The sequence below is a fragment of the Gossypium hirsutum genome, chromosome A12 (genome assembly GCF_007990345.1).
Source record: "Gossypium hirsutum isolate 1008001.06 chromosome A12, Gossypium_hirsutum_v2.1, whole genome shotgun sequence".
Classification (NCBI taxonomy): Eukaryota; Viridiplantae; Streptophyta; class Magnoliopsida; order Malvales; family Malvaceae; genus Gossypium; species Gossypium hirsutum.
The window spans coordinates 102560374-102584095 of record NC_053435.1 but is presented as its reverse complement, the minus strand read 5'-3'; the positions used below and the strand labels follow the sequence as shown (position 1 = coordinate 102584095).

Here is a 23722-nt window from a genome sequence, read left to right as displayed (position 1 = left end):
TTTTTGTTATTACACCGTTTGGTTCACCGTTTACTTATTCCATTGCTTTGCTATTACAGTCATATTCTCTCAAATGCTGTACTAGGAATTCCGGGGTGGGGGCTCTGAATTGCTATTGTCGAAACTATTTTTTGAAAACAGGAATCGACTTGTAAAAACGAAAGTTGGGAGTCGCCACCAATCCTTTTTTGAGGTGTAATTGGGCCACCTTATAAAACATTTTGGTCCACGCATTTTAAGAAAATGGGTTCAGGAGTCGATTACGTACGAGGAAGGATTAGCACCCTCGACACGCCCAAAATTGGTACTTAATCGATTAATTAGTGTCTTAAATGTCAAAAATTAAAGATTTGGACAGAGTTCAAAATACGATCCTCCTTTTATTGGCTTTTAAAGCATTTAGGTAAGTCAAATGAGTATTAAAGACCATCTCACCTTGAGGTAAAACATTACATCCAATACTTAGGACACAACATTCTTGACCCTCAAATGTGATCTTGCCTTTAAAACGTACGTTTTAGCTTTAAAAGGATATTCGAATATTCAAAACAAACAAAGAAAGCGAAACTCAGTACGTTAGGGCACGATCCATTCGTTTCACATGTTAGGCGTAGCTGGTGTATTCGGCGGCTCCCTATTCAGTGCGAACATTGCCTTTATTTTGAAAAAATTCTGAAAGTGAACCGGTAAAGGGATATTCTAATATTCAAAACAAACAAAAGAAAGCGAAACCCAGTACGTTAGGGCACAATCCTTTGCATTTTTTAAATACCAAACATTGCCATTATTCTAAAACAATTAAGAATAAATCTGTGAATAAATGAATTTGGGCAATTAAAATTTGAAAAAACGAAAATAATGGTATGTCACATGCAAATAACATTACCATAATAAACTAAACGATGCATATTAACAAAAAAACATAGTAGCAAAAAAGTTTAATGACAAATAATGAAATGGTAGTGATAACATGTTAATAATGGTACAACAAAAGAAATAAAAACAATTATATAAATATAAAAGAGAAGATAATAGGAAAAAGGATTCATAATAATATACATATTCATAATAAGAACATAGTCGAAATAAACAGAGTATAATTTTAAAACGGGATTTTCAAAAAAAAAAGTTGTATACGTATAATTAGAAAAAAAATAAGAAAACAAATGATAATACGCAATATACACGTAGAATAATATGGAAACAATAATAAAATATATATATGAAACAATTAAAAACGTTGTGCATTCATATATAAAAATAATTTTAGAAGTATTTGAATTTAACGCTGTAGGAATTTTAAAACAAAGAAACATAAGTATATGGTAAAACCCTAGGAAATTATAAGTTTAACACATAATTTCAAGACAAATACTATAGAAAGAAGTTTCTTTAAAATTAGTGCCATATACATCAAAATTTATAAATAAGATGTGATATAAAAATGCATGTAAACGTAATAATATGCTCGGAAAAAACAAACCATGCACATACAACAAAATTTTAACATAAATTATATACATATAATCGTATAAACATATACAAAAGAATCTACACGAATAATAATCTATATAGTATGAAGTTAAGAATTTCACAAAATATAAAAAAAAAAATCATCCGTCAACCATTGATAATACATAATGTGAAAAACCTAATATAAATGATACATATATGTAAAACACTAATAGATAAAAATGTTTAGAAGATAAAAAAACAGTAAAATAGGATCTTAAAAAAAATTATAAATATAAACGGATTTGAAAGTAAGCATAAATATATATATACATACTAAGTAATGCAATCATAATACATTAAAATAAATAGTAAATTTATAAAGAATCAAGTGAAAAGGGGAAAAAAAGGAAAAAAAAGACCGATTTAAAAAAAAACAAAATCAGAAGGCCAATTTACAACATTAAGGATTGTAATACAATGCGTGCAAACAAACAGGGACCGAAAAAGAAAATAAACCACGCCTCAAAACGGTATGTTTCAGCGCGGACTGATTTGTAATAGCACATAAGTTCCAGGAATAATTTAAAAGAACTAAAAAAAATTGAATATGGCCTGATCGAGTGCTAGTACGAAGACGAGGGACTAATTGCGTAAATTGACCATTAGGGGGAAAGAAGCGCGGATCCGGACCTTTTGACGGGTCAGCGTGCGGATCCCCTCTTATTTCCTCATACGGCGCCGTTTCATCCTGGGTTATCAAAACCCTAAACTACTGAATGGCCATCAGCCATTCTGCAAGCAACCAAAGCAAACCTCTTGTTTGTTTGGGTTTTAAACTAAATTTTTGGGGCGCCGGCATCGTCACACCATCGTCGAGGTCTACCCATAGGATCATCGGTGCTTTTGTGCACCTCCACCTACGCCGACAAAGATGAGGTTGGTCCCTTCTCCGAACTTTTATTCAAAAACAATTTGTAAAAACATTAAAACGAATAAGAAGAGACAATCTTAGCAAAAGAGTGAGAACAACCTTCTAAACTTTGACGATTTTGCTTGCTATTAATTTTCCGTTTGTATTCTTTTCTCTTGTCTTCCTTTCCAAAAAAAAAACCCCTTTTACAATGTTTTTAAAGGCTTTTATAGCCTTTTTTACAACCATTTCTTGCTTGTTTGTAGGTTCAGTCGAGCACGTCTCTGATGTGGCCTAGTAGAGGAACGCACGACACTGAGGGACGCGCGACGTGCGGTGTTTAGGAGCCTCCACGATTGCGGCGGCTAAGGGTGTTAGCTGCTAGGTTTTCATTTTCTTTAATTTTGCTTGGCTCTGGGCTGTTTTGGGTTTAAGTTTGATGAGTTTAGGGTTTGGGTAATGGTTTGTATTGGGCTTAGAGATTAGTTAGGTTTACTTTGTTAGTTGTTTTGGGCTTTAAATGTATTGTGCCCTGGGCATAAATTGGGCTTAACAGCTATTCAACACCACACGCGTAAAATTTTTCTCCAAAATAGCCTACTTTCTTCTCCCTTGCTCCAGATTTCTTCCAATAGTTTTCCCCAAATCAACAACACATTCGCCCTTCATCTTCATCTCCGGTAAGTTTTTTTTTATTTCATCTCATGTTTTCTATTTCTCTTTTCTCATAATTTTATAACTCTTCTTGTATGAAACTTCATAACTCTTCTCATGGTCATCTTTGATTGTCAAAATTTGTTATGGGTCTCTGATATATTTCTTTGTTTCCTTGGCTTATGAAACTGAAGGCACCTACTGTTTTTTCTTTTGGTTTGATTCTTGATTAACTAATGTCGCCTGGTAATGAGTATCAAACTTATGAATTTGAGTGAAAACTGTTAATACATACTTCATCTGGCTAAATTATGCATTTGAGTGAAAATTGTATAATTTAGCCAGATAAAGTATGTATTAATAGAAAACTGTACAATTTAGCCGGATAAAGTATGTATTAACAGATATACTTAAAATCTAGTTGGCACTTAAAATCTAGTTTGACTGCCACGTAAGATTACCATTTGGGAGATAATAATAACATAAATGACTAAAACGTAACATTTCAAATATAAGTGACTAAAATATAACCCGAGGTAAATAAAAGTGACATTTTTATAGTTTATCCATAAATAAAACATTGCAATATATGTAAAAACAATTTAAAATATAAATTTATTAATATATATATATAATAAACTCAAATAAACAATGAAAAGATAATAAATTCTTAAATATATATTTGTTTAATTTAAAACAACTTTTATAAATTATTTTTCAGAAAATATTTTACTGGCAAACAAACGGAGCCTAAATATGTATTGCAGTTTAAAAATAATAAAGTAGATTATATATTTTGATTTTTTAATTCATATAATAATAATTATATAATGAATGTTATTAAATTATATTTAATAATAATTATGTTAAAATATGGTTAAACTATTTATTATTTTTATTAAATTATTTTCAACAATAATCTTATTAAAATTTAATAACAATAACAATAATCATCTACATTAACAAAAATTCTGTTAAGGGTATTCTGGTCATTTTAGTTTTTTCCTTACGCTATTACAACATCATTCCATTCAACCAAACACAAGAATACTATTACAGTTCTATTCCATTCCATTCAACCAAACAGTTGAATTACTTATTACAGCTCTATTACATTACAGCTCTATTCAATTACAGCCTTATTCCATTACAGTGAATCAAACGTACTGTTATAGTCTAAATAGGAAAAGTACGGTGTCATGGTTAATATCTAATTTAATTCTTGAACTATAGTTAAAACATTTAATTTAATACTTTCACAATATTTTTAATAATAATTCTGAAAAAAAAGATATTTTAAAAAATCTTAAAATTTCTGAAAATTCGTTATTTATTTTTTGAAATTATAAAATATTTTTTAATTATAAATATGTAAAAAAAATTAAAAAATTCATAAAAATTGTATAATAAACAAAACATGTACCTACAAATTTAAAAATACGCGTTTTCTATGTAAGATGCACGCATAGGAAGCCATTGATGGGTCACCTTGAAAATTTATTCATTTGTAAAAATATTATATAATTTTAAAAAATATATTGTTTATTATATAATTTTAGAATTTTTTAAAATAATTATAATTAAAAAATATTTTTATGTTTTTAGAAAATAATAATGAATTTTCAGAAATTTTTAAGAATTATTTTGATAATTTTAGATGGTTTAAAAAAAATTCCAAAATTATTGTTAAGAATATTGTAAAAGTAACAAATTGATTGTTTTAATTATAGTTCAAAGATTAAATTGGATATTAACCCTTAAATTAATGTACCACCTCACTTTTTCGTTATGTTTGTAACCTTCGTTAACGGACTAATGACCAAAACGTCATAAGGCAATAATTTTAGTGACAAAAATGTAACTTGTCATAGTTTGGTGGCAAAAACAATTTTCACCAAAGTCTAGTGACCATCTTTATAGTTTACCCTTTTCCTTTTTATGGAATATTAAGAATTACATTTGTTTTATTTGTTTTGGATAAACTACACCTTATATCACTGAACTATTAGTAGAATTACACTTTGGCCCACTTAACTTCAAAAAATTACAAAATAATTATTGAAATATTTGAAAATTTTCATTTAAGGCATTGGGTTGCTAAGCCTTTTCTTTTATAAGTCCGGCCTGTGAGTTCCAAGTGTTGATTCGACAATTAGTACGGTGGAATAGTACGCATTGACGAATAAAAGAATATACCTTCAAGTCTAAGTCAATTTGACGGTTGGTATCGAAGAAGAAGAAAGCCATTCAGATTTGATTCGCAGAATCATGATGTTCAAAGTCATTTCATGAAAAAACCAAACTATAGAAAAGGGAAGAAGAGCTTTCAATTGGTGTCAGCAATGTGAACGAAAAAAGCCATATGATGGCAATTTTAATAGTTTAATGACTTAAATAAAAAACTTTCGAATAATTAAATAACTATTTGTAACCTTTTAAAATCAAGTGATCAAATTGTAAATTTAATAATAGTTTAATGACCTTAGGGGTAGTTTACCCATTTATTTTATTAAGAGGTAAGGAATGTGGTCGTACATATTTGAACATAAAATCTATGTCAACTTTTAAGTAATGCAAGTCATTTGCATTTAGACTTATTCATGGGTTAAGTTATCCGTCAAATTCTAAAGGCTTGTGTTAAATTTAAGAGGATTTAAGCAAAAATATTAAACTTAAAAAACAAACTTTAGAAAGCACGTCTCATGGCCAATCATTTACCTCTTTGGAGAGCACCTGCGGCAAGTGGATTAGTCATTACTAACGGCAATGGATACCTTAGTTTTGACAAAAAAAACTTGAAAAATGAACATTAACAAAAAAAAATTAGGCCCGTTTAAAATAGGAGTCGTCCTCAAACTTGAGCTCAGCGCGATTCGACTCGTTTTCTATGTTTATAATATATTATATTATATTATTTTTATATATTATATATTTTATAACACATAAAACTAAATTTATAATAATATATAATCCTATAATGTAAATATTAAAAAATTAAGATGTATGTATATAAAAAATAGAAAATTTACTCTATTTTTTATGTTTTTCAAAATAAAAAAAAATTGAAACCAAACTTTTATGATAATATATAAGCATAATACTAAATCTAACCCTTAATATTTACCTCTTTTGTTATATTTACGGGGTGAAGGTAGAACAATTTTTTAGGGGCCGAATGAAATTTTAATTTTTTATAGTTTATATCTTGGTATTTTTAAATGATTAAATAGAATTTTTTTAATTTTAGAGGCAAAGTGTAAGTTTACCTTTACTACTTTAAAATTTTAAAAACTTTTAAATGAACTAAATAGCAATTTTCTATTTTAGGGGACTGTACCCTTTAAGTTTGTCTCTGGTCACATTGGTTATTAATTTTCAAATCTTAGTCAAATTGTTATATTACCGAGAAATTAAATAGTTATTAAAATTTTAACAAAATTATTCGTGTGAAAGTTTACATGTATTTTAGTACTAATGTAAATATTTAAAAGAAAATATGAATTTGTTTTTAAAACATTTGAATCTTTTTATCAATTTTTATGTTTGTTTTTTTTTTAATTTTACGAAATACGCAGTGATGGGTTATTATACCGTTAAGGTTTTATAATAGTTGAGTGAATTTTCAACTAAAAGAAAAGTAATTTAGTTAAAATTTTAAGGATAAGGGACAAAGTGATAAAAAATTTAGAGACAAAATTACAAATAAAATAAATGGTAAGGGTTAAGTTCATAGATTAGCATATTCTTTTCTTTCTTACGAATACATTTACCAATGCTTTTCGATTATCTTCTTCACACATGCTATGATCACCGAACCAAAATCGAACGCAGACGCCTTCTATTTCTCCAGATTCCGGCAACGGTTTCAGCCATGGCCAAATCATTTCGCCAATTGATTTCATGTCATTGAACTTCGGACGCGAGCCAATGGAGCGAGGAAGATGCCGGTGGCCGCATCCGCCATCTACTTCTTGAATCTCCAAGGTGATGTCCTCATCAATCGTCTCTACCGCGACGGTGTCAGGTAACTCACTCTCTCTTTTTCCCTCAATTCGAGCTAATAGAAATTTGTATATATGAAGAGAACTAATTTCGCTGAGTTCGGCGTGAATGCGTCTCGGTTCCTCCTAATAGCTAGTTTTCATTTTTCTTTTCCGTGAAACAGCGAGGCTAGAGTTTGGTTTACCATAATCTCCTAAGTGTTTTAGTGTATGTTTGATTCATATAATCTCTCATTTAGGAGAGACATGGTGCACGCCTTCCGAATGGAAATCACGCGAACAAAAGAACTCGCTACATGTCCAGTTCGATAGATTGGAGGTTGCTCTTTCATTTACACGAGATTCAGTAATGCTTACATCAATAATCATTAGAAGCAACGCTAATGCAAATGTAGCTTGTGCTTTCAAGTTCGTTGTTCAGGTAGTCATAGATTTCATGTTCTCTGCTTTCTATATACAACAGATTTGCCTTACATTCCACTAGAGTATATGCAATTCGTTTTTCTATCATAACTGGTAGTGGCATTTTTGCTCCTTTTGCAGGCTGCAGGATGGTTCAAATATTATTTCGGTGGTGCCTTTAATAAAGATGCTATTCATAATAATTTTGTTCTGATTTATGAGTTTCTGGTTGGTATGTATTGTAGGACAGTTGAATGTTTCTTCTGCACACTTTCCTTTACCCATTCTTTCAGCTTGAGTCATCATATTCTAATATTCCAGTGCTATGTTTTTGCATTAACTAGTTATTTGTGATAAGCTGGTAGCCACTTAAAGATTTCAATATTACTAGTAGACTCTGCAGATTTATTGTCTCTCAGGTTGCATCTTAACTTCAATACTGGGAATTTTATTTGAGGCATTTGATCTATAGAAAGAAAGGGTGAAGAAAATCATTTTAACCTGGCCTCAAATGTTATTCGAATCATTAAAAGTTGGAATAGTTGTCTATTGACATTGCAGAAATCATGGACTTTGACTACCCACCCGCATTTTTAAAGCTTTACATTACTCAGGAAGGACTGTGGTCCCCATTTTTGTGGGAGCAATCTATATTTTGAGGTTTAATGCATGTTGGCAAGACTCATATGGCAGATATATGTAAAGTTGCATTGTAAATAACCATTTTCTATTTTCTTTGTGCAATAAATCAATAGCCTTCACAAAAGCCTGTACCAAATGCAACTTTACAAGTTACATTTTTTCATTTGCAGTTGCGGGAGATTAGTTGGTATAACACGGTTGAACGGTCGCTATATGAGATCAGGTACAAAAATAAAGGGATTCACTTTTAGATTGTATCAAAGCAAGTGAGCAGTGATAAGAATTCTTACTTGCCGATATCAACAAAGTAGAACAGTGATTCTTGCTGAAGGAAATGAATTAAACAGAGCATGACAGGGACGTATCTCATGTTTTTCACCTTGCCTATACTGGCACATAACTTGTCGTTTAGAACGCAGCATGGTCGGGATAGCTGGAACCTGGAAGTTTGTATTTTGGAATTAGATTCACCTGACAGTCGGTAATTGCATTCAGTACAAGATTTTCATTCTATTTTCTAAACTGATGTTTTGAAGCCCGCCAATACTAATGTTGTGTAATTTGAAATGTTACGATACAAGATTTTCGTTTGACCTGAGATGATAAATTTTCTTTTTCATTTGTGCTTTTGCTTTTGCTTTTCCTTTGTTTTCAAAAGTCGGGAAAAGTTGTTTTTAAGGTGCTGTACAGCAATGAAGGGGCTATAAGGCATACCATTTAAAAGCATCGTTCCTTCCGAATCTTTGCTCAATTATCCACGTTTCTGGGAGATTTCAGGCACAAATTTTGGTTTATAGTTTTCTGTTTTATACTTAAAGCATTGCCTCCGATTCTCTTATAAATATTATTCGAACAATTTTTAAAATATAATGTTTAAATATGTACCAAATATACATATAAAATAATTAAAAAAATGAAAGAAGTGAGGATGGAACTTTAATCGGAAGAATTCCAAGAAATGAATTTGGGTTAATGCTCTGGTGAGGTGAGGTGTGGATCCAGACAATTGAAAACTGAGATGTTTAATTTTGGTGATTGTTGGGCTGTTTTCCTATTTAGATATAGATTATGACTTTCTGAAAGTATACAAAAGTAAGTCGTGGTATGAAAATATAGCAGTAGCTATTAAAATGATATGGCAGTTACATGTGTATATGAGGAAGGCAAGCATCCGTCAATTACTATGAGATTGATGTAGTCTTGTTTTTGTCTGTCAAAGTTGATACAAACACTATATCTACAACACGCCAATGCCAGGCCTACTACAATTTCAATTTGCCACCGTTTTTGGTATCCTTTAGCAATAATTACAGTCATTGGTTTTTCTTTTCTTACATGACATTGTATCACGTGCTTGGACGGACACCGCTAAATTACCATATATTCTCTCAATATCAACTAAATTAAAAAATATATAATAATTAGGTATCCACTGCACTAAGCAATTTGAATTGGAATAATGATAATATTACTTAAAAATCACTAACTCTTGGATAAACTGCCACGTAACCTAATTAAAAATTACAGAAAAACATTGAAACAACTCCACCAGGACAATAAAGTGCACACTTGCAAAAAAGAAGGAAATAAAGAACCCTAGTTGGACTTGGAGGTTGGAGGGTGTATAATTACATATTTGTTTTAACCAAAACTGAAATGGGCATTTTTGTTCATTTCCCAGTTGTGTAATTTCATTTGTACTCTTGTCTTCTTGTTGTTGAAGATCCATTTGATTCCCCCATTTTGCAAAAGTAGTTAACTCACAAACTCTTTTAACTTAAAAAACTCTCTTCTCTCTCTCTCTCACATTTTCAGAAATGGAACCGAGAGAAGTACAAAGTCCGGCAGGAGGATTACAGGTACAACAACCTCAACAGATGCTAATGGGACACACATCTTCGTCGTATCCGTCAAACTCCGGCTTAATCAGTTCTAATCCAACGGCTAACAACATCCCTCCTCCTTCCACTCCTTGTTTCCCTTTCAACTCACTGTCTTCGCCGCTGCCGCTGCAGCGTCACCAGCAGCAGCAGCAGCAACAACAGCAACAGCAGCCCAAACCGTTGGATTCTTTGAATTCCGTTGGCTTTGATGGATCGCCACAGTTCCGGTACAACAAGGAACCGGCGGGCATGAAGAAGAAGCGAGGTAGGCCTAGAAAGTATGCTTCTGATGGTAACATTGCACTTTTGCAATTGGCACCGACCACTCCAATTGCTTCTAACTCCGCGAATCATGGCGATGGTGATTCTGTCGGTTTGGGAAGTAATACTGGCGTTGCTGGTGGTGGTGCTTTGTCGGAACCGCCGGCTAAAAGGAACCGTGGAAGGCCACCGGGTTCTAGCAAAAGACAGATGGATGCATTAGGTAACTAATAGTTGCAATAAAAAAGAAGTTAAGTGTTTTTGCTTATTATGTACTAACGTTTTCTAAGTTCATTTTATTTGGTTGTTTTGTGAGCAGGAGGAGTTGGAGGAGTGGGGTTTACTCCTCATGTGATCAGCGTCGAAGCCGGTGAGGTGAGGTTCCATTATAAGTAATATATGAGGTTGTAATGGTTGTCCTTTCAGATGGAAATGAGAAATATTGTTCATAGATTGAAATTTCAATTGTTTTAAGCCATCTATATTGGTGGAGTCATCCATTTTGTATATTAGCAGTATGAAAGAATATTTTCAATCCGTTGTTGATAACTCTAGAATTATGCTTTGTAGTAAAGCAACTCATTCTGTAATTCCTAAGGGGAGCTTTGTTAATTGATTATCTTTAGCTCTAATTGTATTTCTGCATACTCCAAATGCTGAGTTGGGGAGATATAAATTGTGCATGCAGAAAGTAGCTTGAGTCCTGAAATGTTAACATTTTTTCCCTTTCCCTTTTCTGTTGTTGTCAAAGGACAAGGATTCATTGATTACTTAAGTGTAATGGATTGCCTCTTCCAGTCAATAACTTGAGGCAAAGTGCATACTCTTATTCCATCAAAGGTGGATCTGCCTTAAGAAGTACTGAAGGCCAACAAATTTGCAAGACTATCCTCTTTGCACATGTTCTAAACTATCAGACCTTATTTACAAAGTGACTAAATGCGTGGCTTTTTCATTTTCAGGACATAGCAACAAAGGTTATGGCATTTTCACAGCAAGGACCACGCACAGTCTGTATTCTCTCTGCAAATGGTGCCATCTCTAATGTTACACTCCGCCAACCTGCAGTGTCTGGTGGTACAATGACATACGAGGTACTTTTAATATCAATATATAAGATCCATCTGATAAACTAAGCTTAAGCTTGAATCAGGTGCATCTGCTCTGCACCATATGTTAGATAGGAGTAGGATTGCTCCATGTTTCCATGGCTGCTGAAGTATAAACTTTATGGACTTGCCTTTGGACAGGAAAATATGTTTTGATATTTTATGTGTGCATGCTTACATTATGCTCACAAACTTCAGATGATGCCTTTCTCGCTCAGAATAGTTACTTTTTGCATTTGATTTTGAAAAGAATGCTTTTTTAACTTATTACAAGTTTCTTGTTGGATGTTAGCACCCCAGTTCAAGCAAAAAATAAAATTCATTAATGTGGAAATTTTATGTGAATATAGATCTGAGGGGATAGTGCTGTTCATCTCTTGGATCATTTTAGCTTAGTCAGGTACAGTGTCAAAAGGACCAGGTAATTGTTGATTGTGGTACCTGCGTTGGATGAAGGGTTTGAAGTGAACCCTTAGTCCAAATTTGATAAGTGAAACGACTTAATGATAGTAGAATAAGAAACCATGTCTGAACCTGTATTTAATACATATTCGAACAAGAGTACTAAGATGTGACCCTTCAAGGACCCACTAAATACATGGAAAAAACTTACAAAAAATTGAACATGCTCAATTTCTGTCACGTCGCTTTATCCAAGTCACATTTGAATCCAAGTAACATAGAATTTAACCCAAAGGTATGATAGCTCTTTTTCCTAACCCATCTTCTCAAAAAAAAAAAAGGCAAGCTGAAATCTCATATTTACATGGTTATAAAGACAATATTTTTTTAACCAAAATAATCCGCACAATTGTAGCTGTTTGGCTTGTTTTACCTTGTCATTTATACTCAAATTAAATATGGCTATGTTTTTTAATTGCAGGGACGCTTTGAAATTATTTCTTTATCAGGTTCCTTCTTGCTTTCTGAAAATAATGGTAGTCGCAGCAGGAGTGGTGGTTTAAGTGTCTCCTTGGCTGGATCTGATGGTCGAGTATTAGGTGGTGGAGTTGCAGGGATGCTACGTGCAGCATCTCCAGTTCAGGTATCTCTCTGTTGCTAATTTGATTTTGCGATTGCCATGCACCCATGTGTGATTACGAATTACCTCCAAAACAGTATGCTGAAAATTTTGCTACATGCACATCTCAGAAGCCCTAATTTGTGTTTACTGGATAACTATCTGGGTATCAAGGAAGTTGACTTGTCAGGTCATGACAAAAGGTGTCATTGTATTTTATTATTGTTTAGTGACGTTTTCTTTCTACTGCCAGGTCATTGTTGGCAGCTTTATTGCTGATGGGAAAAAACAGAGCCAAGATGTTTCCAAAACAGGACCTTCGTCCATGCTAACACCAAGTATGCTAAATTTCGGAGCTCCAGGGATGACAGGGAGCCCTCCTTCAAAAGGTGGCTCAAGTGAGTCGTCTGATGAGAGTGGTGGTAGCCCTCTTAATCGAGAGTCTGGGTTCTACGGTAACTCTGCTCCGTCTATTCATAATAACAATATGCAAATGTACCAACTTTGGACTGACCACACTCAACAATGAAGATGCTTCTGAATTAAACAGTAGATCAGAGGGGGAATAACAAGCTATGGATCAAATTCCCAATGCTAACATGAATTAAAGACTAGGAATGGTAGAAAATCAATTTTCTTGTAGATCAAGTTATCAGTTCAGTTTAAGTAGTTGTCGAGATATATCTTCACCTCACTGGGACAACATGGCCTGCTGTTGATAGCTTAGAACATTCCACCAGTTTCTTAGAATCTAAAATTTACTTATTCAGAGTATTGCTTCTGTAGTGGTTACTCTTGTTAGGTATCAGATATAAACCTCAATATAAAGAATAGTGATATATGGGGCAGTCCTCGATAGTTTTGAGTGGAATTGCTTGTTACCATTGACCTACCTCCTCCTCCTTAAGATAATGTATTGTTTTATGGGAAAGGTGTGAACACCAGCACTGCCATTTTGGGGAGCCACAATTAGACAATGTATTGCTTGAGAATTAATTTGTTAAATGACAGATGTAGGCTGTTGAACAGTCTGTTAGTTTCGAGTATTTGGTGGCTATGTTAAAATGTCAATGTGTCCCCTCACTTAGCATGCTAAAGCTCACAATAAGATGATGAGATTGAGTAGCTTGGACGGATACATTTGTTTGTTTCCGCTTTCAAAAAAACGTCTATTTCAAGAGGCAGAGAATTATTAAGGCCATGGCATCCCTACTTGCGTTAAAACACAGCACATAAAACCGCGTCTCATGCCACTCGGTATTATTGGGCGGCTCCTGCACATACAATACCATACAATTTTCAATCTTACAACCACGTCCTTCTATTCCCAACAACAAAAAAAAAAATCATTGAAGATAGAAGTTTACCTAAGTTTTGTTGTTTCCAATTGTAGCCATGAAAGGACTCGATGTTTGATGAACTGCCGCTGTCGCATTTACTTCATTATTTGACCATATTAGATTTGTACGTTTTGTGAAGGAAAATCAAAACCCATAAATTTCAATGCATCTCTTTATACTTTAAAAAAATTTTAGAAAGTTAAGTTTTCTTTTTATCTTTTCAATTTAAAAATTAACATCAGTAGTATTTTTTATTAAAATCTCCCAAATTGACATGTTGATTAAATTGTCCCTATATGACATGGAACACGTGTTGACTTGACAAAATCTGATGAGAATACTCTCATCGGTGCTAATATTTGGACGGTGATTTTTAAGATTTAATTTTTATCATTTGAATTATAGGGATCAAATCTCTAAATTTATAAAGGTACAGGGACTGGCAACAATTTAGACCTTATTTCAGTTAACTTCCAATTCTTCAAAGACAACGCTTTACGCGGAGCCTACACGGTCACAGATGTCCCGTTGATGTTTGGTAAGGTATTTTGATTAAGTGACGCGCCTCGGTGTGTCAAATGCTTAGCACCAAAGTCAGTGCCAAACAATTACTGCACAAATACCAAACATGATTTCCAATGAAACTAACAATAAAATACTAATAAAGTTTTCACCTTGCGATTTGAATCGTAGAGTTGCAGAAGTTATCCTAATAATATACTGAATGCGACATTTGCTGAATCCGGCATGTCTTATTCCAACCATAAATAAATGCTTGTTTCACATGCCAACGGCTCTTTTGGCCAGACCAAGGCCAGCATATGCCTTTGCTTATAAATGATATACCCCCACCCCCCTCTCTCTCTAGCCGTTGCTTGGCCCATTCAATCCCAACAAAAGCTTGTCAATCACAATTTTTCCTCCTTCACTTTCACTCTCAAGTCCCACAACTTTCTTAACCCAAAAACACCCACTTTTTCACATCCATATAAATTACTTCATTTCCCTACCCATAACTCATGGATTGCTTGGTATTGCCTGTTTGCTTATTGGGAAAGCGCAGCATGGGATCACGGCTAGGCTACCGGCGTCTAACGCGCGAGTTGGAGCCACAAGTGAGGGTGGTGGTAGGGAAAGAGAAACGAGAATTTTGGGTGGACCCTTTGGTGTTAGAGGAGAGTCCGTTCCGGGTTTTGATGGAAACATTGAAGAAAGGGAATGGCAGCCATGCAACAAGGGAGAAGAAAAAGAAGGTGATATTCGTGGACGTGGATGCTATCTTGTTTGAGCACATGCTGTGGTTGATGAACAATGATTCTTCTTCTTTGTTTCAACTTGATCTCCACGATATTATTGACTTCTATGCTCAAGATTACTAGAACTTTGATTTTGTTTTTGCTAATTTTACCTCATATATAACCTTTTCTATTGTAAACACACACAAACCATAACAGTACTGCAAAATTTCTCTTCTTCTTCTTTACCTTTCTGTTTTTCCTTTTTCCTTCTTAATATTAATTTAGCGTGCGAATCGTGGGATTAGTGCAAGTTCTATGTAATTGAATACTGACCATGTAAGTGCAAAAGACCATAAGCTGTTGGTTTTAACTTCTCTTAACCATACTTTTAACCTTTCAATTCTTAGTTTTATTAATTACATGAATTGCTTAGCTCAGGAAGATTAAGTTCATAAACTTTCTTTTTTATATCTGCAAATCACATTGAAATCGTTCACACTAACCAATTAGGTATTAACAAAATGAGCTTGATTAGTTTTATTCTATTTTGTTAATTGAATTTATTTTTTTTAAATATTTTTTTTGTTATTATTTGAATAACCAATTTTCTGCTTGAATAAATTTGGTCAATTATCAATGTATAATCAAGTCTAGGTCCAACTTTTTTCCCTACCCAGTCCAATTTTCTTGTAATCACTACCAATGACTCAACTCTATCGGTAATTACTTCCAACACCACTACTACTCCTACAACAATTCCAATTGTCCACTTCAATCCAACCTCTCAATTACCTCTTAAGCTTCATGGTAGCTTCAACTTTTTGAATTAAAAAGCACAACTTACGTTGTTAGATGGACAAGATCTTTGAGACCATCTTAATGGCACCAAAACCGCTCCACCCTCCACCAAAACATGTTGAAGGGAATAACACCCTCGAAACAATTCCTACTATTGCATTTGGTTTCGCCAAGATTGGCTCATCCAGCAAGCCATGATAGCTTCTATTGATAGCTCAATTGCCTCCACAATTATTGCCGCCGGTACTTTATAAAAAGCGTGGCCCTTTTGCATACTCTATATGCAAACAAAAGACACATATGAATCTACAGCTCTTATGACCAACTTACTAAAGTCACAAATCAAGTTAAGAGTGTTGTAGACTATCTACAACAAATCAAGACTATCACAGGTGAGTTAGTTGTTGTCGATTCTCTTATTACTTCATAAGAACTTACAATCGAGATCCTTTGTGGTCTTAGTTCAAAATATCAAGAAGTTTTTGCCTCTATTCAAACTCTCCCAACACCAATCAAATATGAAGAATTTTTTCATAAACTTGTTGACCAGGAACTCTTTCTCCAACATGAGGAGAAATGGATGTCTTCTCCTATCACTGTCGCAGTTGCAAAACGCAATACCAATCCTTCTCAGCTATCTTGCAATATTCGTCGCAACAAGCAATGTCAATCTTATCGATCACAATTTTTTCATCCTCAAGAACAAATTCCTTGGCGTGTACAAGTTCCCAATAATGCTCAACACTATGTTCATAGCCAACTTTGTGATAAATATGATCACACTGCATGTGTTTGTCGCTCCAATTCTCATAATATGCAAGGCCAATTTTGGATATGCGTGAATATAAAGGTAATAAGGGAGTTTCTATAGGAGATAATCTTGAGGCCACACAGCTATTTCTTGTTCTACATAGTAAGATGAAGCACATTAAAATTGATGATCTTCACTTTGTCCAAGATCACGGTGGACAAAAACTTTCGAGATCAATCATATTTGTGCAGCCGATTAGCAAGTTGATACACTCACAAAGGTCTTACCCAAATTTGCCTTTGTTTGTCAACTTAAGTGTTTTTCTATAACTTGAGGAGAGCATATTAATGATATGAGCTTAACCAAGTCTTCCTTAGTTTTAGCCAATCGTTTTTTCTCTTTGTTTAAATTTGATTTTATTTGTTTTTTAAATATATTTTTTTATCCTTTTGTTGTTATTTAAATAACTAACCTTATCTTATTCAATTATAAAAGAATAACCAGTACTATTCTTCTCCATCCTTTCCAAAACATTATATAATATCACCCACTGTTAACAGTTTACATATTGAGTTGTCGGGATTCATCAAATCAATGTCCTAAGACTACAACCTACTGGTGAAGTTTGAATTCACAAAATTTAACCTGTTTAGGGAAAAGAAAACAAGGAACAAAAGGAGGTGTCATTTTTATGTGCTAATTAAGCAATCTTTCAGGCTTTTTTGGGCGTTTTTAATGCGAATGGCTGTGAGTGAGTTATTAATCAGAGCAAGTATTTGTGTACCAAAAACCCCAGGCCCAAAATTATAAGCGGCAAATTGGTCCCAACTTGGTTGCTAAGGGTGGATTGGGCCCTAGAAAGATATGGATATGATTTTTTTTATTTTTTTTAAAACTTAATTATGATGTACTTTGAAACATATTGATAAGTTGTCGATCATAAAATCATTTTCATGTCGTGATTTGGATAATTGCATAATAAATTAATAAATATAGATTTAATCATGAATTAGATTTGATGATTACATTGGATAGTAAAATAGAACCGAATTTGTGGTCAAGAAAGGTGACTCCGTGGTACGTTAGTTGTCAGCCTCCATGTTTTCTTATAGTCAATTCAAGATTGCCTAGTCTTTGTTAATTATGAGGTCAATTACCCCTAATCAATTAAATTAAACTAAATAGAAAACAAGGGTTTCTTGTGCGAATTAAAATTCCAACCACTGCTCTTCAATTTCCACACCTTTAATTTTATATAAACAACTGATGAAGTTTAACAATGTAATCATATTCAACATCCCTACCAAGTTAGAGATTAAAGAAGGTGGTACCAGATGAATATATTACTTCAGTGGCAACATAGAGTGATCCAAATGGAGTAAAAGCCAATGTTATCGGTAGAACAAAATATCTATTTGGCACCAAACAAAGAGTACCTTAACTAAAACAAACAATGTTTCAAAGTGGAGAGAACAAATTCAGTGATTAACAAATAATTTTTTAAAATCTGAGTTCCACTATTGATACCATACCTAACCGATAAATGAAATGTTGTGAACTATGCTTCTACCTTTTGAAACACTAAATCAAATAATGAAAATATATCCAAGTGAAAAGATTTTTCTTTTCCAACCAGATTATTCTTGAGAAGCCAATAAAATGATTTTTTGAAAATCAGGGTCAAGGTGGATAAACAAATATTAATACCATACTAAATGATCAAAACTTATAACAGCACAAGCTTTACATTAAGCCCTAATTTTCTTGCCGATATATGCTCATCAGGTAGTATATCAATCAACAGAAGCTGGAGATACTAAACAACCATCAGCGCCCAGAAAACTACAAGGAAATAAAACCACATTATTTGGAAAACAATATTCCAACTCATGAAAGTAAGAAGATCAGTTGACACCATTGTTATTGCAACATTTACTAGGATTTGGGTTCAAGGTTGGAAGGGATAATAGTAGCCTAAAGTAACTAATTTTAGGGTTCATGGGAATTTGAAGGATGCATGGTGTTGAAACCGTAAGGAGCAATGGGCATCTAAAATTAATTTGTCAGAAACAACTGTACTGGAGTCTGAGTAGATAGCCACAAAACATTTTTGGTTGCAAGCCGAATATATATATTTATATGTCTTTTGGTCAACTCTACCTGTTTACATTAATGGATCTCTTTAGCTAGATAAATATTGGATATTCAGCTAAGCTAATTAATAATAAGATTTCTATCAGAAAATTTCTGCTACAAATGGAGATTAATGGAGTTGAGCAACATGTTTTTGGTGTAGTTGAGAAAGATTTAGAAGTAATAAGAAATGTAGAAAGAAGCTTATGATTTCCCGAGAGCTGGATATGTAGCTTGATACTCGATGCAAAATTTTATGACAGACACCATCCCAACAACAAGAATCCCTCGGTGATGAAATTTTTAGGAGACCCTTGCCTCTTAATTATGCTTTTTTTACTTCTTCATTATCACATGAAAACAATGCAATGAAAACACAATTCCATGTTTCCATATCCTGCAAAGGTTTACTTTAAAAGCCTTTTCCTTATATCTGTGCACAGCTTTGTTTTAATTTCATGCAAAATTAATAGACTAAAAAAGTGGACAGAGGAAAACCCTAGTTGATCTGTTAGTAACACTGAGATCCAGTCCCTGATTGATATCATCAACAAAAGGTTTATACAACATTAAAGTATTAAATAGAAAAAGAAATTACTTGTACCACCATGAACAATGAAGAACTATTTCCAGAAATCTTAGATCCCATACATCCGAAAATTAAGAAGAAGATAATAACTACTAAAACAAAGATTAAAAGGAGGAGGAAAAACCTAAATTAACATTAATATCAGAGGAGGAGGAAGAAGAAGCATGACGATTCCATGAATTTTCCTGACCTTTATATGCAAGAATCATGTTTCTCAACAGAGCTTGAATTTCCTCATCAAGATTTTGACCCAAATTTCTCAAAACGGTAACTGGACATTAGGCTGCATATTAAGTGGCAAGTTTAAGAAAGGCAAACCCCCTGGACCAGCTCCCGAATCAGCAAACATGTTATTCCCAGCACCGCCACTTTGCACCTGCAGTTGGTCATCCTCTTCCAAGGGCAGCCTTTCATAGGCAACATTTGTGAACGATGAGGCTATGACAATCACAGGTCCAGCCGTCATGAGTTCCCCAACCACACTTCCTCCTACAACCTGGCCTTGCCCGCCTGCCAAGAAGATTGTCAAACTGGTGGCACCTGGCGGAGCTGGTGGTGGCAAGAAAGAACCTGAAAGTGATAGTATCTCAAATCTGCCATGAAGGTTAACCACAGCTCCAGCAGCAGATGGTTGCCTAATGCTGACGTTGGTCACCGTACCACTCCCACTCAATATACAGATTCCTCTTTGCCTTCTCCGGGCGTAGTTGGCAATACAATCAAACACATCACAGCCTTTCCCAACTTCAAGAATGTGAGCTCGGAGGGTGTTTGCACTCTCCCGTGTGATGATGACAGGAGGCTTTGGTTTGTTCTTGGAACCTGGAGGACGGCCCCTTGGCCTACGGGCTCCAAGCTCACCTGAGTTGGCTGCGTTGACTAGGTCTAAGCCGTGATGGTGAGAGTCATCATCATGGTTATGGGCTGCTGAGCCATAGTGACCTCCACGGTTGTTTGAACCTTCCTGGTCTTCAGGTTCAGGTTGGTGTTGGAGGTGAAGGTCCGGTCTTTGAAGTTGATGAACGTAGCGAGAAGCAGTGCCTAAATCAAGACCGGCCATACCAGCATCAAAGGTCAACAGAAAACAAGGAAAAACAAAGGATTAAAAGTAACCAAAAAGAAAATATAAAAAGAATTAAATTATGGGTTTAGATTAAAAACTGTTTTCAGTGGGTTATGCTTATTTTAAGGGAATTGATTAAGAAAAATATAAACAAAAGGAAAGGAGACTCGAACAAAGTAAAAAAATATGATTTCAATAGCTGTAGGAAGAGAAAGGGTTTTCGTTTTTTTTTCTTTCTTTTTGAAGGAATTTAAAACAAGAGGAAGAAGAAGAAGAAGAAGAAGAAGAAGAAGAAGAAAGGGAGATGAAGTGCAGCGAAAGGAATGGCGATTGAAGGAGGAAGAGAAGAAAGGAGAGACAGTCTCTAAAAATGACACAGTTATTTTCACCCCACAAAAGGCTTAATTTTATATTATTTATACAACATAAAATAATACTGGTAATTGGTTGAGAAAATTTTTGATGTCGTTTGTTTCCCTTGTACTTTTGAGACAAGAAGCTGGTGGATGCCAACCAACCCCAATTCGTCGAATACTATATAACTATAAACGGTAAACTACATCAATTGTACTTGTACTTTGTTTGAATTTTCATTCCGGTCATCAAACTTTTGAATACGTTTTTGGGTTTTACAGAAAGGTCATCCCAGCGTTATGCGCCGTTACTTGATGCAGACTCACGTTGATTGCCACGTTACTATTCACCTCTTCCCCTCTCGACAGCAAACTCCCAAACTCACCATGTCACCCATCAGCAAAAACACGGAAGGTTGGCTTTGATCTAGAAAGATGGAAATGCAGGAGTAGGAGGTTGTTTGTTGTTCCTTATGTTAGTGTCATTTAATAATTAAAACGTTTTAGTTGAGGGAGGATTGTCTGCATAAAGAAAAACGGATTCTGTGGGTAGCCTTAGATCGTACATACATATTCTATGATTTTGATGAATTGTAACATCTCCAGTATTGCAATTTTGAATCTTATTTATATTTAATTTTGAAATTAACATTCCTTTTGAATTCAAAATAAATGCAAATAAAATATAGAATTTGGAAAATCCAATTTAATCTTATAAATTTCATTTTATATAGGTGTTTGGTAAATCATCTAATATTTGGATTTAGACAAATTTGTATTTTTAAATTCAGATATTTCAACAAAAAAAAAAATTAATCTTCAACCCAATGCCTTTTCTACTAGGTTTCGACTTCAATTTCCAAAGGCATAATAATGTTTTTGGCCCTCAAATTTTATAAAAAAAGTCATTTTAAGAAAAGTTAATGTTTTTTTAACTTTGTTGATATGGTATATACGTGGTTTGCCATGTGGATGACATATTAGTATTTAATTAATTTTTAAAATTTTAAAAATTAAAAAATATAAGAATTATTTTTTAATTAAAAATTATTTAAATGTTAACATGTTATCTGTGTTACAATTCATCTATATACTACGTTAGAAAAGTTAACGAACTTTAATCTTTCCATCTATTTTGTGATGATTTGACAAAAAAATATAAATTTAAGGACAAAATGTAATGAAAAATTAAATGAACGGTTGAAATGACTATTTTTTTTGTAAAAATGAAAGTATAAAATGATTTTTTCCTTTTAAGTTGAAGGGGAAAAGTGGAAAAAAGAAAAACACCCCTCACCAATACTCCACAAATTTGGACTAGTTTGATTTCAATGACATAATTACAGTTGAAATAATAAAAATTGTAAGTTGACAATGGAAGTCCAAGGACTTTGATCTCTCTCCAAGGCATGCGCGGCTGCGCTTGCCTCCCACTCTTCACGCCTCCTCCTCTCCGATCCTACCCTGGTCATGGTTGGCGCTCCCATCTCATCCTTTCACCCGTTACATCCTTAAACTATTACTCTCTTTCTAAATTAATTCTCAAATTTTAAAACATTCTAATTATATTCTTAAACTATCGATATTATATTATTAAAGTCTTTTCATTACTAAAATTATACTAATTTAAGTGCAAATATTGAGACATCAAATTTTATGTAGCATAATATAAAATAAAAATTAAAAAAATACATATTACGAAAATGAATGTGGTCTTAAATATCAAGTTTTTAAGACTTTTATAAAAGCTTTATCAAACTCATAATCTCTTTTTTTTTTCTTTACTTTTAATTTTTACTTGATAACATTTTATTTTAAATTATGTAACACGAGATTTGAAGTTATTAAAATAAAATTAATAATTTAAAGATGTTATTAAAATAGTTTAAGGTTTGAAAGTAATATAAAATGAGAAACATAATTTAAAAATGACTGTGTTAACTCTTATTATATTTCACACTTGAAGATATAATTAAAAAATCCAAATAAAACATACAAAAACATCTTAAAATGTTTGCAAAATCATATGTATATATCATAAAATAAAAATAAATGTTTATTAACAAAGTTTATTTAAATCTGATATCTACATTGGATACCTTGACCACGTGTTCAACAATTAATTTAAACCTTATAATAAAACTCACTACAAAACAAATGTAATATATATTAAATAACTACACAATAGATAAGCTATAGATCCATCTTAATTAATTAATTCCTATAAGCTGCTCAATAAATAAAACATATTTGCCGTTTAGAGATTAAAAATAAATAAATAATTTTATTGTAGAATTTGATAAAATATGTTTTTTTTATATAATATTTAGATTTATTCATAACGCTTCCCCAATTTATAAATATTCATAAATAGAAGGATAATACGCTTCAGCGTACTCAAATTTACATCTTCCTATATTGACAAATAATGTTCATGCAAACTGGACCAAGACTCAATCGACAAAAGTAAAAAAAAAATTAACACAGTATATATAACAAAACACAAGTTAAATTTCATCCTTTTGTATATAATGGGGGGAGAAACATATATAATTTATGATTTAACAAATGACAATTTGTACCAGAACTTGTTGTGTATAAATTCAATTAATATTATTATTTTTATATCATATAAAATTATAAATGGTAGATCATTATATATTATTGACTTAATGATAAATTTGGCTATTAGTGTTTGCATGGTTTGTCAAAATGATCCTAATTATATTTTTGAGTCTTTTTTGGTCATCAACTTTTTTTTTCAAACTGCTTTTTCTAATAGATTTAATTGAAGTAATGTTAAAAAAGTTAACGGGAGGATGTGAGATTTTATATGTGGAATATCTCTATAAGACAATTACCCGTGAAAAATAAATGAAATAAATAATAATACATAAAACAAAAAAATAACTCTTAATTTAAAAAAATAAATGTAATTATTTAGAAAAAAAATAACTCAATAGAAAAACTTCTCAGTAAACAAACGTATAAAATATTGAAACCTTTTAGGGAAAAAACAGAAAGAAAGATTGAAACCTTAAATTTATTTTTAAAATCTGTTAAAAAAAGCAATTTGAAAAGAAATCAAAGGTTGGTGACAAAAAAAATTCAAAAATACA

General features: G+C 32.9%; 4 protein-coding genes across 6 annotated transcripts; 3 read left to right on the top strand and 1 right to left on the bottom strand.

Moving 5' to 3' along the window:
* The first annotated feature begins 1840 nt into the window (after nucleotides 1–1840).
* Nucleotides 1841–8671, top strand: LOC107946742 (AP-2 complex subunit mu). 3 transcript variants are annotated; one of them, XM_041083376.1, is made up of 6 exons: nucleotides 1841–2391; nucleotides 2632–3045; nucleotides 6851–7043; nucleotides 7260–7441; nucleotides 7564–7654; nucleotides 8235–8671. In XM_041083376.1, exons 3-6 carry the CDS (start codon nucleotides 7007–7009, stop codon nucleotides 8246–8248), a joined length of 324 nt encoding a protein of 107 aa, XP_040939310.1. In that variant the 5' UTR covers nucleotides 1841–2391; nucleotides 2632–3045; nucleotides 6851–7006; the 3' UTR covers nucleotides 8249–8671. The 3 variants fall into 3 exon arrangements, 1 of the variants encoding a protein (XP_040939310.1); XR_005906474.1 differs by having other exon boundaries at nucleotides 1843–2391; nucleotides 7185–7441; XR_005906475.1 differs by having other exon boundaries at nucleotides 1845–2391; nucleotides 6870–7043.
* Nucleotides 8672–9629: 958 nt separating this feature from the next.
* On the top strand, nucleotides 9630–13384 carry LOC107946743 (AT-hook motif nuclear-localized protein 13). The gene is made up of 5 exons (XM_016881190.2): nucleotides 9630–10431; nucleotides 10528–10583; nucleotides 11171–11302; nucleotides 12201–12362; nucleotides 12592–13384. The coding sequence occupies exons 1-5, from the start codon at nucleotides 9882–9884 to the stop codon at nucleotides 12865–12867; spliced, it is 1176 nt and encodes a 391-aa protein (XP_016736679.2). The 5' UTR covers nucleotides 9630–9881; the 3' UTR covers nucleotides 12868–13384.
* Nucleotides 13385–14329: 945 nt separating this feature from the next.
* Nucleotides 14330–15296, top strand: LOC121211096 (uncharacterized). Its single transcript, XM_041083375.1, has one exon. It carries the CDS (start codon nucleotides 14698–14700, stop codon nucleotides 15055–15057), a length of 360 nt encoding a protein of 119 aa, XP_040939309.1. The 5' UTR covers nucleotides 14330–14697; the 3' UTR covers nucleotides 15058–15296.
* A 3785-nt stretch (nucleotides 15297–19081) lies between these two features.
* On the bottom strand, nucleotides 19082–20704 carry LOC107946745 (AT-hook motif nuclear-localized protein 23). The gene has a single exon (XM_016881191.2). It carries the CDS (start codon nucleotides 20245–20247, stop codon nucleotides 19447–19449), a length of 801 nt encoding a protein of 266 aa, XP_016736680.2. The 5' UTR covers nucleotides 20248–20704; the 3' UTR covers nucleotides 19082–19446.
* Nucleotides 20705–23722: the final 3018 nt, after the last annotated feature.

Coding starts and splice junctions, on each gene's coding strand:
- LOC121211096 (XM_041083375.1), top strand. CDS start 14,698: ATGGATTGCTTGGTATTGCCTGTTTGCTTATTGGGAAAGCGCAGCATG.
- LOC107946742 (XM_041083376.1), top strand. CDS start 7,007: ATGTCCTCATCAATCGTCTCTACCGCGACGGTGTCAG. Junction 7,044..7,259: donor CTCTACCGCGACGGTGTCAG/GTAACTCACTCT, acceptor TCTCTCATTTAG/GAGAGACATGGTGCACGCCT. Junction 7,442..7,563: donor CTTTCAAGTTCGTTGTTCAG/GTAGTCATAGAT, acceptor CTCCTTTTGCAG/GCTGCAGGATGGTTCAAATA.
- LOC107946743 (XM_016881190.2), top strand. CDS start 9,882: ATGGAACCGAGAGAAGTACAAAGTCCGGCAGGAGGATTACAGGTACAA. Junction 10,432..10,527: donor AAGACAGATGGATGCATTAG/GTAACTAATAGT, acceptor TTTTGTGAGCAG/GAGGAGTTGGAGGAGTGGGG. Junction 12,363..12,591: donor GTGCAGCATCTCCAGTTCAG/GTATCTCTCTGT, acceptor TTCTACTGCCAG/GTCATTGTTGGCAGCTTTAT.
- LOC107946745 (XM_016881191.2), bottom strand. CDS start 20,247: ATGGCCGGTCTTGATTTAGGCACTGCTTCTCGCTACGTTCATCAACTT.